Consider the following 16,451-nt stretch of genomic DNA (forward strand, 5'->3'; position numbering starts at 1 on the left):
GAAGGGAGAAACAAGCTGCAAGTGCTGCAGACAAGCTCTGGGAGCAAACCATTTGGAAGAAGGGTAGAGCTTTAAGGAATTATGTTTAATTTGAAGTGTTCTTTTGATTGACTTTATATGTGTTTAGTTGAAATGATTTGTGTTTATGTAAATATTTATTAGGTTTGTTTATTGTGTTGGGTGTTAGTTTTGTGTAAGTATTTGTTTCTTATTTTCTGGTCATCCCCTTCATTGGGTCCTTCTAGCAAGACATTCAGGGTGCTCTGCTATAAATGGCAGACATTGTCGTTGGCCAAGAGGGTGTTGGTGCAAGTTCTAAAATAAAGCCAGTCAAAAGCTGACAGTGTTATAATTGCTTTACTAATGCAAATATTAAATCCACCATAGATTTCATGTTGAAATATATGCATTAACATGTATTTAATGGCAGACAAAGCAAACTTTAAGGTTTATCTGTATATAAGTGTATCTGTAATCACATGGATCCAAACACCTAAGAACTTTGGAATAAAATTTTATATCAAGGCCCAAAGAAAATTATTATTATTCCACATATTTTTGGTTATTTTGTCCAAAAAAAGAACCTCCAAAACACGTATTCACATGCATCTAAATAAATAGTACTTTATACCCGTTATTTAATGGATGATCTCTAAAACATAGTCAGTGAAACAATAATAATGTCACATGAAGAAGTCATATTCTACAGCTCTGGTCAGAAAGGTTTAGCTTCTGTATATGTCTATCTTTGTATATATTCAAGGGCAGCTATTGTGCATTTCATTTCACTATATACTTTAAGTTGTTACATAATCCCAACAAGCTACATTGATGTTAAATCTCATAATGTAATAAATTCAAGGGTTATTACTACCTTGGAGAGGTAATATATAGATGAACAATTCAGCTGATCTCACTCAGTCTCCGCATTACATCATTTAACCATAACATCAGATATACAGAGTTTCTGAGTTACTGAAAACTAGCTGCTTTGCTACACATTTCAAACATCATAGTTGTATAATTAGGAAGCCTACAGAATTTTCAGAAGCTGGATTATTGAAAGTTACTTAAGTGAGAGGAACTCATTAACAGGAGTGTCTTGTCAATGACACAAAAAACATGAAAAAAATCAAAGTTCTCTTGACCTTGATTTAGCTCAGTCAGAGACTAGGAGGCAGTTCAGTTCATGTAATTAACTTAATGTGGATGTTGAAAGCAAATTTTGGTCCCAACTGCATCCCACAAAGACAGCATTTGACTCATTAAATATGTGATATCCTGGAGACATTTTTTGCCATTTAGTTTGGTAAAGCCAGTTAAGCTGAGTTGAAGGAATAAACATCAGACTTGCCAGAGGATAAAAAAATAAAGTTGCTGTTTCAGCTCTCAACTAACCAAAATTGCTAAACTACAAAATAAAATGAAATAGTCAAATTTGTTGTTAATGACAGAAGATATTCAATTGAGTCTGTTTTACATGTAATATTTGATTCCATATTTATTTTAATACAACTAATCCATTTCTTCTCCATGTTAATTTTTCAAGTTGGATTCGTTATGAATTTGAGATCTTTCATTTCTATGCTTATCCACCAGATGGTGCTTTCTCATCTGTGTTTCAGGTTATTCAAACTTGAGCTTTGCACATACAAAAAGAACATTCACAGGATCCGAAACAACTGAAATTGGTAATGTTTGACCATTAGACAAAAATTAATTTGTGCACAAAATAATATTGTGTTTATCTTAAGAAATATGTTTTTGATTTTTCTACAAAGATGTGGGGTCACTAAAACAGCATCTGTGAGGCATCAAAATGTAAAAACAGATTTACATTAGAATTATTATAATTAAACATAATTCTGACATAAACGACAAGGGAAATGACAACATTCTATCTTATATTGTAACATGGCATGCAGGGGGATTTTTATCTGGTGGCTTTAGCAGGGAATAAAAACAAACATCAGCTTTATATAAGTGGTTACTAACCAAAGTTAGGTCTTTTATTGAAAGTTTGGCTGGACTATGGGTACAATTATGTCATACTAAAAATGAGACAGTGTCCTTGAAGGTTGCTTTTTCTAAACTACATTTCATACACTTAATAGTTTAGTCAAGTATACTTGGCTCAAATGTATAAATAAAAGTCTAGACTTAGGTATACTTAATAAAATACTTAATAAAATTAACTTCAAGTATGCTATGTTTGGCTAAGAGGAGGGTCCAGATGATGGTAGCAGTAGTTTTTGAGGAGAGTGAGAATTACTGAAGCTTCTACTGCCATTTTAAAGAATTGCTTGGAAACAGATGTTCAGCAAGGTGTGGTAATCCTCGTATTATCCAAAGCAACACCTGCAAGACAGGTGAGAGGAAAAGAGAGAAGTTGATGATAAAGAAATTAAAAAACAAGAACAGAGGAAACCCAAATTTAGAGAACAGAATCTAGCTTTCAAGTCTTTGAAAATCACTCACGTAATTAACAAAACCCTGTGTCATTTCTTGAAATAAATTCTTTCTGTTTCTACGAGTTGGTGTTTTATTTAATTGACAGAGTCATCCAATAAACCTTCTCCAAAGTTGTCAACTTGTTTGCTCTGCAAATATCTCCAACACAACCATTTATGGAAAAGTAATTATTGGCTTTGGACACCACATGTTAGCCTCCAGCGTTTTTTCATATAACTTGCAGTTTTTTTATATAGATGCTTGATTTTTCTTTTCTTTTTTCAGACTCTGACATTTATTTTAATACAGATAATATTTTGGCACCCACATGAGGTAATAAGATCAAAACAACTTATGCTCAGAAAACTGTTGAAGTAAGTCAACATCAGCAGTAAAATAGTGATCTTACACACATATATCAGAAAATATTTAACAGTGTAATCATTTGTCAAAAAAATTATTTATCAAAATTAAGAACTTAGAATGGATATGTCCATAAGGCTCACTCCGCCAGTACCCAGAGTCAGCCATTCTCGTGTGCAAATCTGCTCTTCATCTGCTCCTGAAAGATATACCCAACAGCAATATGATTAAAATTTATTGATCAGGGTTTTCATGCAAGAAAAATCAAAAGAAAAAAAATTAACTAGAATTTAAGCCCCCTTTTCCTCTGCAAGACTTCTTCTACCCTTCAGCTTTGTTCCAAAATTTAGAAAAGATCATTTCAAATATTCACTGCTCAGTGTTGCTCACCCAGACGTGTTACTGTCCGTTCAGAATTGTTCGATAATGTTTAGTTTAAACCACTAAATAATATTTACTTTCACATGAGTCGTTCCTACCACATTGAGCTTAAATCATTATTTAATGTAAATATACTTTCACCATTCTGATCCATTAATGCCAATAAATTGTAAAATACCCCCTAATGACCATAACTGCAGCACTTAGTTCAGAGTATTCATCAGTTTAAAAGACAAATTTCCCATAGCTGCAATGCTGCTGTCCCAGATTTAAAAAAAAAAAAAAACTATTAACATTTTTAATCTTCGAAATGCCATGTGCATTAATTTAATGGACCGTGGGTCAGAGTCGAACATGGGTCGCGCAACCCCATGTGCCACCAGTGTGCCCTGTTATCATCTTTTAATATAAATTGAGATCCATTTTACTAATTTATTGCTTGAAAAAAAGTTAAAATGTTAGTTTTGCAATGTACTGCAGGAATGACCACAATGCATCCATGTGGCCTTAAAGAATATTACATTTAAGCAAAAGACTATTACACTAAACTTTTATCAACATAATGTCAGAGAGGTCTTTTCTAGTCACTTGAAAATTTGATTGGTCTAATCAGTGGTTAACATCTGTCATATTTTCCCTGTACAAGGTATCATACCGTTTCTCCAGCGCTCACTTTACCCTTGTTCTGGTGGTGTTTTAGTTATCTTCCATCGGAAAAGGGTGGCCAGAACTGGACAGACTCTCAACTTCTGAAAAACAAAACTGAAAGCAGAACAGTTAGTGCTTTTAATCAGGATGTTTTTTAATTCAAAGCATGTAATCAAAACCTGGTCCTGTCATTACTCTATTTTTATCCGGTCATTTACTCTTTTATAATGTGGCTGAGTCTGTTTACCCAGTGAGAATCTCACTTTTCAAATGAAACATCTCTAAATCCACCTTGTGCCTTTTTACAATATATTTTATATTTGACAATTCTAAAAAGGTTCAGGTTGCTGTCACAGATCAAATTACTCTCACCTAAGGTTTCAATTGCAGAAATAAAATAATGACCAAACTGAACAGAGACTTGTGATCTGTTGATACTGGCGTAAATATTTTCAATTCATTGCATAAATATGACTATAGAGACAGACAGAGCTCAACAAAAAATACAATTCCCTTTTTGTCTGGAGTTTGAAGGAAGTGAATAAAATACCTTAGTTTAGAGTCCAAACTTATTTCCAAAATTTCTTAAAAACTATTTTCTATTAATTTATGACTCAGGACTATTTTTAGTGGTTACATAATGTAGCCATGTTTGCAGACTAAATCTGTTTCCAAATTCATAAAAGTCATTAAAGTTTCCAATCAACTTGTCTAATTCAGTCACAATGTGACACAGTGGTATTAATTTTTTTTCCCCTGTAATCCTTATAAACTACTATCCTCTTCTGCAAAATCTCTATTTCTTAATTAACAGTGCATGAGGTAATTAATAACTTTGTCATGGGAGAACCCATCATCTTCATTATTCAACACTCTGCAGGTTTAACTTAAAAAAATTTAAAGTTTAACTAATTGAACTGATGTGGAATTTCCATTAATAATTTCACCGTACAATTTGACTTTACCCACTTATGTCATTTTACTACATTTCAGTAACTTGTTGCCGTTTTCAGTATTTGTTTTACTTTACATTTTAGACACAATTGAATTGAATGAGTTTTACTAAACCTTTCTGGTGGACTTTCAGTTGCGTGCGTTTCACAAAGATCCGTGTGCTGCAGCTCTCTTTCCAGGCCATTGTCAACGGAGACCGTTTCCTTCTGCCAAGCCGTGTTTCCTGCTGGCCTGAGCGTCCTTCGTTGTTTTATGAACGAGCAGGCGCTGTGCCAGTGCTCTGGAATCCATGCAGGAGTATTATTCTTTGCTTTGTAATCCATAATTCAAGCTTCCATCTGATCGCAAAGTGACAGTTCAAGGGTATTTTAATCCCATAATGACATTTGGAAGGCTTCCCATTTTGGTATACACTAATTTAGTCAACCCAACTAAACACAATAGGATTATTGGGGGGGGGGGTCTGTTTCTTGCTTACTCTCTCACTGACAGGCAAACAAGCCCTTCAACGAAACAACCCAACTGCCAAAAGTTTTAGCACCGGGCTCAAATTCAATACGCAGTACCTCTCCAACGCTCAATTACACTCATAAGAACCCATACAAAAAGTCAGCTTTGCACATGCAGCTAATCAGACAGGGAACCCTTGACTCACAGCACCTACACTCGCTTTCATCTCACTTTCCCGGGAATTAGTGACTTAAGTGACTTTTTCTAATGGTCCAGATGCCCAATTTTCTTAATTTCTTCATGTGCGCACATTCAATTTAGCTCTTATTGTAACAGACTCTTACAGAAAAGGAGAAAATGAAAAAGAGGGAAAAAAATTTTAGATACTGCACGTGCTTCAGAACAGGCCTACTGTTTCAAATCCTGCCGACAACGGCAATTATGTGGGAGAGGATGGAACCTTAAAAAAGAGACAAAGACGAGGCGAGACAGAGCAGCTTCTTCTCTAAGAGAACACCAGGGGGATCTTTATTCCAGACTTACAGTCACATCTTCATTCATCAGAATCCCCCCCAATCCTCCCAGTTTTGGTCCGTGAGGCAGACACCCTGTCTACTTTTAAGATTAATCTTAAAACTTTCCTTTTTGACAAAGCTTATAGTCAGAGTGGCTCATGTTACCCTGAGCTACCTTTATAGTTATGCTGCTATAGGCTTAGGCTGCTGGAGGACATCAGGGTTTAATTTTCTCACTCTACTGATTTCTACTGTTCTTCAGTTTTGCATTACTTGTTGTCATTTCTGCTTTAACTTTCTGTTCTCTCTCTTTTCTCTTCATAGTAGGTACACCTGGTCTGGCGTTCTGTTAGCTGTGACATCATCCAGAGAAGACAGATCACCCGCTACTACCATCTAATGTAGAACAGATTACTGGATCAATGTGTGCTTCTGTGCTTTTTTGTCTCTCTTGTTGTGTCTCTGTTCTGTCTTCTCTAACCCCCAGTCAGTCGAGGTAGATGACCGTTCATACTGAGCCCGGTTCTGCTGGAGGTTTTCCTTCCCGTTAATGGGGAGTTTTTCTTTCCGCTGTCACTTCATGCTTGCTCAGTATGAGGGATTGATGCAAAGCCATGTACAATGCAGACGACTCTCACTGTGGCTCTACGGTTCTCCAGGAGTGAATGCTGCTTGTCGGGACTTTGAAGCAATCAACTGGTTTCCTTATATGGGAAATGTTTGACCAATCTGTATAATATGATTTAACTTGATTTTGTAAAGTGCCTTGAGATGACATGTTTCATGAATTGGCGCTATATAAATAAAATTTAATTGAATATGCGGTAAATGTCATCCTTTTATAGGGATGCAGTTTGACGTAAATGGGAACATAATATCTTATTGTGCACATGGACCCCTAGTTGAAAGGGTGTGCGTGTTTAGGAAACAGCCCAACAGCTGCTTTAATTTCTGGTAAGGGACTTTTTTACTGTGAATAACAGGAAATAGCTAAACAATCACCCATGTTATCATTAGGAGTGTATGCAGTGTTTTTTGAGACACAGAGCCAAGATTAGTTCAACAAATGTTCCTTTTGCTTTATTTGACCTCTGCTGTGGTACACTAAAACATTCTAGAACTAGTAGAACTTCTAGAACTTTGGTTTCCAGTTATTATTACAAACAGAATTCAAACATGGCAATAATAAAAGATCAGGCAGTTTTCTTCAGTACCGTACCAATTTCTACTATAAAATCAAACTGGAAGTTGAACATTTCCATTCAGTTGTAGTTAGTGTAATGCTTTCTTTGTTTTGTCTTTTGCATGTTGCACCTTAATACAAGGAAAATGCCAGTGTTGCTTTTAAACAGAGACACGCATTTGTTAATGCTAAAGATTTTATTTGGTAAATGGTTAGACGTGTAAGGCGAATTTCTACAGTGTTAAAAACAGACGGCATCTGAACTTGCACTAGAATCAAAATCAAACTTTTATTTTAGTAAGCGATTGGGTTATTGTTTTGGTTACATTAAAGCAACAGAGCAGAAGAAAAACCCAGAAATAACACAGTAATGGCCACATTAGCCTGTGTCTGCTGAGGATTCGCTGTTCTTTCCAGACTAATAGAGGATGATCCCACAGACGGACGGGAGCTTCACGTCACACTGCTGGTCATCCAGACATCCTGAGCCGCTCCCTGTGGACAGAGAAAAACAACAATTATTTGGCCACAGAGGGTTGTATTGCTCTACTTTACATATCGCTGTTCTGCACAAGGTTTTGCTCATGAATAGAAGTGACGTTTGATTTACCATCAAAACTGATCTGCAAACAGTTGTTCTCATGGTGGGCCGATTCTCCACGGCAGAACTTAGCAAAGCCATCAAAGACAGAATAATCCCCCCAGGACCAAGAAGAATCCTGCAAAACCAGATTACACTGAGTTTAGTTTGGGTCTATTCATAAAATCTTATTTTAAACTCTGTAATGATGAATTAGTTACCCCTGATGCTTTGCTGCCTCCAACCCACACGTGTCCATCACGATGGCCGGCATTTTTCATCTCCTGACGGATCTCATCAGCTTGAGTGTCACTATACACAGCAGCGAATGAATCGTACCCTTTGGAGTCACAGTTTTTCTAAAAGAAGGCAGAAGGCGTGCAGTGTTAAAAAGAACAGACATAGAGAACAGCAGCACTTAAGATAAGTTAGACTTCAACAGCCACATTCTAAATATTGTTTCTAAACGGCCAATCAAAATCAGCAGGCAGGTCTCTCAGAAAATGTATTGGCTGACAGTCATGTTCACATAAGTCAATGGTCACGTCTTTCTCATGCAACAAACCACGACATTACAGCTAGATTTTCTAGTTAGCTTTCACCTATAAATGGTTTGGGGATATCCCCCTAATTCCCCCCCGCCCCCCTTTTTGCCACTTTTCCAAGTAAAATTTCCAACTTTCTGCCAAGTTGGAAATTTAAAACGGAATGCCCCCAGAAGTCTGAATTATTTAATTCAATCAAATTCAGATTTATTTATATAGCACCAATCCACATCACAATATGAGTTGAAAAGTAACACAAAGCCCACTTTCAGGAATCAAGATGGCTGCTTCCTTCCTAAATATTGAGTATAGTTTCATAATTTGACTGTTTTTAGAAGTTCTTTATTATTTAGGTAACATTTAGACAGTCGTACAGATGCTACCTTTCAGTGATCATGTTTCAGTGCTGTTTATATGCACAAAATACTGTGCAGTACTGCGTTATTGTCATTGTTTTTATTTTAAAAGTGTAGAATTGCAGTTCTAGTTCAATTCAACAATTCAACATGGCTTAAAAAGACAACGATTTTGCAATTAAATGCTATTATAAAACACATTCTAAGACTTAGCTTGTCTATACTTGTACATTTCACAATGGCCTTGGCGTGAAGATCCATGTTTTTTTTTCTACTGTCAGGCGAGCAGGAAAATGGAACACTATCAACTGGGAGATGACGTCAGTGGAACGCATCGGTGCTTTGTTCTGTGGAAGTGGGGAGGGCAGGGGCAAAGTCTGAGAGGTGTGCTGTTTGCACCAACAGATTGGAGGAACTCTGTGAGGAAACTCGAGTAATTTGCTGGAGATACAGAAGAGACCCTTAAACAGCAGCCTGTTGCAGCCAGTTGCTGCATGTGGTAACAGATTCAGCTCATTCCTGCAGTGACGTTCTTCTTTAAAAAGTTCCTGTCAGTTTAACAAACCTGCTTGAGTTGGCGCTAGGTAACATTTTGCATAAAGGAGAATGAAAGGGTTGGAGATTTTGCTGAATCTAGCTACAAAAGCGATAATTTGGCAACACTGCAAACCTCCCTGCAAATTCCTATATACAAACCGATTGACTGCTCTGGTTGGCCTGGCCAACCAGATACCATTGACAGCCGGGGCCACCACTATAGCCATGCCCCTGAGAATAAGCACAGGCTGAAGAAGCTGTTTGACCACAAACAAGAAAAGGAATGAATGGGAAGCTTGAATGAAGCACAGCTGTTCCTGACATCATACCCTCTTTTTTTAGGAGTAAAAGAAAGGTCCAAAAATGTGAAAGTTTTAGGGAAAAATCAAAATTTTTGCAGAGAAGAGTCGTAGCCTTAAATCTTAAAAGTGAGAGCGTAATGAAAGCAGTGTTTTCATGTATGTATGAGTGTTAGCCTCCCCACAGAGATGGATGTGAACACCAATATCTATGGCTTGTGGACTGATCCAGTCAGACATGCACAGTACATCTGGTACTGATGACTCTTGCTTTAAGCTTGATGCCTTCCTATTTGATTTGAATGAAACAATATAAACTAAAGGCTTACGCCGCAAACCATCTGACCTGCACAGTCAGGTGTTACTGGGCGGAGTCTGAGGCAGGCAGCAGGTCTGCATTAGCTGGAAGAGCAGAGGCAAACAGAGGAATGAAGTCCTGGCTCGCTGTGGCACCTCTAAATCTAAAAGTCTTCTTATATGCTTCATTTTAAGATGACATATAGAGGAAGTTATCTTCTTCTATGCATTGTGCTGCATATGCGCACCTGGCTTGTGGCCTCTGCTTCATTCATTCTGGCAAATATGCTCAATTGGCTAAAACCAGAGAAACTTTAATTTAAGGGAGACATCTAAGGTCAAAGTTAGCGATGAAGGAGGAGAGGAACCAAGAGAGAGGGAGAGGAATAGGAGGCAACAGAGGAGAGAATTGCAACGGATCCAGGAGAGGAAAAGGAGTGAGAATCAGAAAATGTCTCTAGCTCCCTCCTCTTTTTTACTTTGTTTACATCAGTAGAAGGATCATTGAATTTGGGCTGAAAGTTTTATTTACAAGATTAAATTGAGACTCTAGGTCTCTATCAATCGAGCAGCGCCGCCATGGTGCTGTGAGCACTGATGTGCATGTCATAGGTGCAGTTCATTTTACATATGGAGTTTTAGCGCATATTCAGACAAGAACAGGGAAACCGGGGCTGCAGGGGGGCTGAGGTGTGTTTCCATGGCCGTGTTTACCTGCTGAATGTAACTGCTGTGAAACAAGCAGGAAATAACATTTTATTTCTTGGATTATTTTACTTCGGCGCTCTGTTATTTTGACTCTATGCTGCTCTACACCCCCCTGAGTCAGACTCAAATTTAGAAGCTGGTACATGAAATAAATAAAGTGAGAACACACACAGGTAGATCATCAGAATTTAGTCCATGAATCCACCTGGATGGGCTCTGCTTCAGAGACTTTTCAGGTTTTCTGTGGGGGTGTGACCGATCTGAGCGTCTCTTTCTTTCTCTGGCTCCAGGCTGAGCCACCGATGCACCTGAAAATCCTCAGGATCCTGTTGATGGATGCTGTGTGTGACTTCAAATTCTGTTATTTCCATAACCTTTGTTATGATGGTTGTTGTAACTGCAATTTTCTCTCTTTCTTTTTCTTTTTTTCTTTTACATGTGTTCTGGTCATTTGAGCATGACTAAACATGCCCCCTTTATACAAGAGCTCATTGCTTGGTTTTTGTTGTTGTTGTTGTTTTTAAGATTGAAGGTGCACCAACCCAGTTTGGACACAGAAGGGGGTTCCCAAAAAGTTTGGGAACCACTGATCTAGACCATCGCAGAGTTAGATTTTGAAAGATAACCGCACAGATTTTGTCTTTGATCAGTCAGATTTTGTTTCTGATGCATTTAAACAGAAGAAAATGTTCTATAGCGGAAACCCAGCCTGGTCTTTGTTTATTTGTTTTGGACTTTTCTGCACTAAATAGTTTCCTTTCCCCTTAGCCTCTTCCCTGTGAGAACCAGCTGCTTACTCTACTCATTCTGGTGGTTCCTCGGTACACATCGACTGTTCTGGTCAGCCCCTCTACCTTCATCATCTGGTTCGTCTTGTCACTGCCTGCAACCCCTGGTCAGTCTGATTCTGCTTGCCTGCCTCACCTGTCACTACTCATCCGTCCAGACTGGTTTTGTCTGCCTGTGTTGTTTATTATTAATCATCCCTGCAATAAACTTATTTTTTTAAACTTAACTCTGTGTAGGGCTGAATGTCGGGTTCACCAGTATCACCTATTCCACAGCCTCTTAGTCCTATGCAGGTGACTGCGACTAAATTCGTAGAACAAGGGACCCATTTTCTTTCCAGCACTTATTTATGTTTCTATTAAATTTATAAAGCATATCTTATTAATTATATTTCATTAAGTGTATAATGCTTGAATTAAGCAGTTTTTTTATGGGATATTTGGTAAATTAAAATTGAAAACTTATTGAAAACTATTTTTTTTTTAAAACACCATTGATAAATAAAGAGAACTGTTTCATATAAGGACTGTGAACTGTTTATACAGCCATTAATATGAGATTTTGTTTTAAACGATTTTAGTCTTAAGAAGTCCGTTACCTTGGCCTCTTCCCAGGTCATTTTTTCAGGAACAAAAAGGAGACACTGAGTGCTGTGCATTGTCCATCCTTCAGGGCAAGTGAAGCCATAAGGATTATTTCCCTCTGTGAATAAATACAGATATAAGCATTATATTACATCTGACAGTTTATAATATTTTGAATACATATAATGAGTGATTGACAAAATAGTAAAAATAAAAACTACTGACCAGTTCCATGCATCCAGTCCAAACCGTAATCTCAAACGACAAATATACACATTTTGTCTGTCATATTTTGTCGACAAGTTAAAGTTTCATAAATGCAGTTAAACAGTATTAGCATCATACAAAATGTCCTTCTTTTTTATGTTGACATGATGTACAAATAATAGTGTTAATAGATTCACCTGCAGGTAAAGAGGTGTCACCTCCTGGAGGTGTAGTCAGAGGATAGCCAGTGACTGGAAGGTCTGCAGACACAGAATGAAAAGTAGTTGAACACATGCTTGACTTAAAAAATAAATAAATAAAAACACACATATATATATATATATATATATATATATATATATATATATATATATATATATATATATATATATATACGTATATAACACAATGTTCTTGTGTCTGACTTCATCTTCCCCAGTTTTATATATTCTACAACTAAGTTACATGTATTTTTGTGTATCCTGACAATAATATATTTTGTGAGTATTTTGTTTCATTTCATTGTTTTATTTGATCCTATTTAATTTACTTTCATTGCAGAAATGGACTTTTAAAGCTAAGTTGTGCGACTTTCGGAATTATTTTCTGCAGCACCTCCTGAAAATGTCCAATCTAATTTAATCTGGTTTATTTATATAGTGCTCATTCAGAATTTTAGAATGCAGGTTTAGGAAACTTGAGTATTACCAACGGTCAATGGCTACATTCCACCGGCTTCCAACCGTCCCGTGTTAGCCGGTACAGCCCCTATTTTGAGCCAAATTTAAATGTCCCGGATTTGACACTCCTTTTACCGTATTTTGATTGCAGCCTGCAATTTGTATATACAAACACTAGACAGCACTCCACGCCTTACTTTCCCAGACCACACAAAAAAGCTTGAGGATCAGGATAGGAGATGTAATAAGCATTGTAAAACCTAAGCCTGTGGACCTGCATTATCATGCTAAATCTGTTTAAAAGTGTTAAATCTGAATGAATTTAAGAGTCTCTGAAGCTCAACTGCAGCTCTAAGGTCAGCAACTGTTGGGCTTTGTGTATTAATGCATGAGTGGTAAGGGCGTGGCCAGGTCCAGGTTGACTGATATGAGCAAACACAGCAGTTTGCAGCCAGTTATGGAGACAAGGGTGTTCAGATTCTACTACTCTGGAAGCCATTTTCAATTGTTCCGGACGGGACCCGCTATCCGACCAAGAAGTTTGTCAGATACAGCCAAACCCAGCTTTGTGTAGAGGCCAAAACAACCTTATGCATCATAAAAGGAGGGTTGGAGTCCTTGTCAGGCTGATTCAGACAGAGAACAATCAAATGGAAGTATAATTAGAAAATAAATGAAAACAGGTTAAGAGGAGTTTTACCTTGTCGTGAAATGGCAAACTAGAAGGTGAAGGTTGTGTTTTAATCCGTGGATTTTTGGTGGTCATTTGTGTTTTTGTTTTGGCTGTTTCTCTGTTAATGTTTCAAAACTATTGCCATATTCGGTTAAATTCTCTTTGTTCATTATTGTTATAAAGGTATATAACAATAATGCCATATATTAAATGCATAAACTAGACCCCCTCCCACCCCCCACACACACCTTTCCTTGGATTTCCTGTATTACTCTTCTCCACAGCTGTTCTACATACCCTGATTAGCCAATCCTGCATCCAGTGTCATTCTCCACCTTTACCTCAGTATTTAAGATCTTTGATTAACACTAATCATTGCCAGTTCATCCTGTTTTTTCTGCATGTTCTCTGAGTCCTACTCTCCTTGTTTTCTGTGTCTGTTATTAAGTTCATGTTGGTATATTGACCTGGTTCCAACCACACAATACAAGGCAGGTTGTGGCAATGAAATACAGTTACAAATACAGGATTATGAAACAGGGCCTTTACCATGAAAACATTAAGGAATCCATTGAAATGAAAGATAACAAAAAGAAAATAGTGAACTATTGTTTTAAATTGGTCCATGTCCAAATTGCTCACCAGGCAGCAAATAAATGTTTGTAAATGTAATGCAGCCTTAGAATAGACAATCTACTATAGATGAACAAATAGCCTACAATCTCTCTGTTTATCTCAGTTTTATTCTCAAAAGCAAATAATATGGAGAGGCTTATAGATTTAAAATTTGCTACAGTGTAGTTACTGTTTATTTAACTGCAAAGACAAAAAGAAAACTCAAGGACATTACTCTACACATTTCTGCAGTAATTACTTACAGAGCACATGGGCCAAAGTCAGACAGATAAATCCAAAGCAAGACACACTCAGAAACTTCATATTGGAGATGAATTAGGTGCAACCTGTGGTGACAAAGTCATTATGATGTGCAAAACCAAAAGCACATAAAACTGAGCGAACAATGAAGAACATCAACATATTTGTGGTACAGATTTACCTTATTTTCCTTCCTCTCCAGTGAGTCTCAGCCTGCAGCCTCAGTCTGGCTTTGCAAGATTTTCTATGGTGAGCCAGAAGGGACACCCTTCCCCTCTAAATAACTCAGTCCACAGGCACTGAAACAGGATCAGACATCCTCATTCAGTACCAACAAAGACAGCAAGATAAACATCTTTAATCTTTCTAATAACTCTTAGTAACAGTTATTAGAATGGACGACCTGTTTCACAGGAATCTAACAAATTGTAGCACTGAACAAACAACACCCTTGATAAATATTCAGTGACATCTTAACCATGTATTTACTCAACATTCAATAAAATGGAAGACTACATGTGACAAAAGGGAAACACGAAAACTAAATGGGTACTGTTAAGCACCAACTTGCCTATGATACATTTAGGTTTAAAGTAATCTTTAAATTTTACAGAATATTTTTCATCTTACTGGAAGTGATATCAATGTCTAAAATGAGAAAGATGGTAGAGGGAGCTGGAGATCAGGGTGATGGCATAAGGCACATTCAAACTACAAGTGAGAAAACTCACACCATGTCTTGTTTTCTTTCTGACAGAGATATTTTGGACCAGGCCCAACAAAGTCACGCAGTTGCAATGCATCATTTCAGGGCCCGTGTTGCACTGATATGATCAGATGACGCCAGGCTTGTTTGATGAGTCAAGAAATGTGTTTGTTGCTTTTTCGTTGACATGATCTCAAGGAGTGATAGTGATAGGCAGAAGGATCACATCACCAGCCTTTTCAAGGAAACGGGGAACAGATTTAATCTGAAGACGATGGAATGAAGGGAAGCTTGTTTTTAAGGACAGAGCACTGAAAGGTGCCTCACATTATCCCCTCTGAGTTCACTTACCAGTCACAGATTAGTTACAGGTGGTTGGACCAGTTCCCTAGTTCCGAGGTGGCGGACCACACAAACACAGCAACCGTTCCTGTTATTATTTTTTTTTAACTCTCTGTAAGTCTTACTGTGGTCAATGTATTGGACAGGAAACAGGTGAATAATACTGATAAATAAAATAGCTTTTTTTTATCTGAGAGAAAATTCAGAAAATTCAGTAGCATTGAGAATGTTCCATGTCACCACAGATTTAGACAAATTAATTTTCCCACTTCCATTAGGTAAACATTTCAGAAACATTAAATAAAAAAATAGAGTTACAGACAGCTTCAACAATTGTACTCAAGTAAGATTAGCTCTACTTCACCATGTTTTTGGGGGTAGCTGGGGACAGCCCCAGCTACCCCCATCACCCTCTGTGACTCCACTATCGACACTGTGGAGTCTTTCCGCTTTCTGGTAACTTTCATCTCCCAGGACCTAAAGTGGGAGCTGAACATCAACTCCCTCACCAAGAAAACCCAGCAGAGGATGTACTTCCTGCGGAAATTCAACCTGCTAAGGACAATGATGGTGCAATTCTACTCCTCCAATCATTGAGTCCATCCTCACCTCCTCCATCACCATCTGGTACGCTGGTGCCACCGCTAAGGACAAGGGCAGACTGCAGCGTGTCATCAGGTCTGCAGAGAAGGTGATTGGCTGCAATCTTCCATCTCTCCAGGACCTGTACGCCTCCAGGACTCTGAGGTGTGCAGGGAAGATTGTGGCTGATTCCTCGCACCCCAGTCACAGACGATTTCAGTCACTTCCCTCTGGCAGGAGGCTGCGGTCCATCAGGACCAAAACCTCACGCCACAAGAACAGTTTTTTCCCATCTGCTACCGGTCTTATGAACAAGGCCAAGAGCCGCCTGTGACACTGGACACTGCCTCTCTCCCCCGTTCAGGACTTACAAGCTTCTGCGTTACATTGACGCACAGTTTACTGATTGTATATAGCTTCAGTATATATATCCATTTTATTTTATTGTATTTCTATTTTTTGTCTGCACCATCAATACCTAGTCAAAGTCCTTGTAAGTGCAAACCTACTTGGAGATTAAACTTGATTCTGATTCTGATTTTTACTCAAGTAAAGGTAAAAAGCAGTCAGCCACAAAATTTCTCAAGTAAGAGTAAAAAAGTATTCAGTAAGAGGGCTACTCAAGTACTGAGTAAATATAACTTTTGATTTTTTAATCAGACAAAATATAAGCTTATGTGCAAATTCTGGTATCTTAAGGAGAAAAGATATTTTTAAGACACTAAAGACAAAAGAAACACTTTTC

General features: G+C 37.7%; 1 protein-coding gene across 1 annotated transcript; it reads right to left on the reverse strand.

Moving 5' to 3' along the window:
• Positions 1–7,209: 7,209 nt before the first annotated feature.
• Positions 7,210–14,359, reverse strand: LOC105922431 (galactose-specific lectin nattectin). The gene is made up of 8 exons (XM_012858319.3): positions 14,258–14,359; positions 14,079–14,162; positions 12,045–12,107; positions 11,866–11,895; positions 11,655–11,758; positions 7,747–7,884; positions 7,556–7,664; positions 7,210–7,440 (listed from the first exon to the last, which is right to left on the reverse strand). Exons 2-8 carry the CDS (start codon positions 14,137–14,139, stop codon positions 7,364–7,366), a joined length of 582 nt encoding a protein of 193 aa, XP_012713773.2. The 5' UTR covers positions 14,140–14,162; positions 14,258–14,359; the 3' UTR covers positions 7,210–7,363.
• Between the last annotated feature and the right edge of the window lie 2,092 nt (positions 14,360–16,451).

Source organism: Fundulus heteroclitus, unplaced genomic scaffold (genome assembly GCF_011125445.2).
Source record: "Fundulus heteroclitus isolate FHET01 unplaced genomic scaffold, MU-UCD_Fhet_4.1 scaffold_153, whole genome shotgun sequence".
NCBI classification, from domain to species: Eukaryota; Metazoa; Chordata; class Actinopteri; order Cyprinodontiformes; family Fundulidae; genus Fundulus; species Fundulus heteroclitus.

Bases quoted from the DNA above. Each gene is read 5' to 3' on its own strand.
- LOC105922431 (XM_012858319.3), bottom strand. From the start codon at position 14,139: ATGAAGTTTCTGAGTGTGTCTTGCTTTGGATTTATCTGTCTGACTTTG. The intron at 12,108-14,078 runs GTAAGTAATTAC...CTGTGTCTGCAG, and splicing joins GACTTTGGCCCATGTGCTCT to ACCTTCCAGTCACTGGCTAT. The intron at 11,896-12,044 runs GTGAATCTATTA...TTGTCGTTTGAG, and splicing joins TGACACCTCTTTACCTGCAG to ATTACGGTTTGGACTGGATG.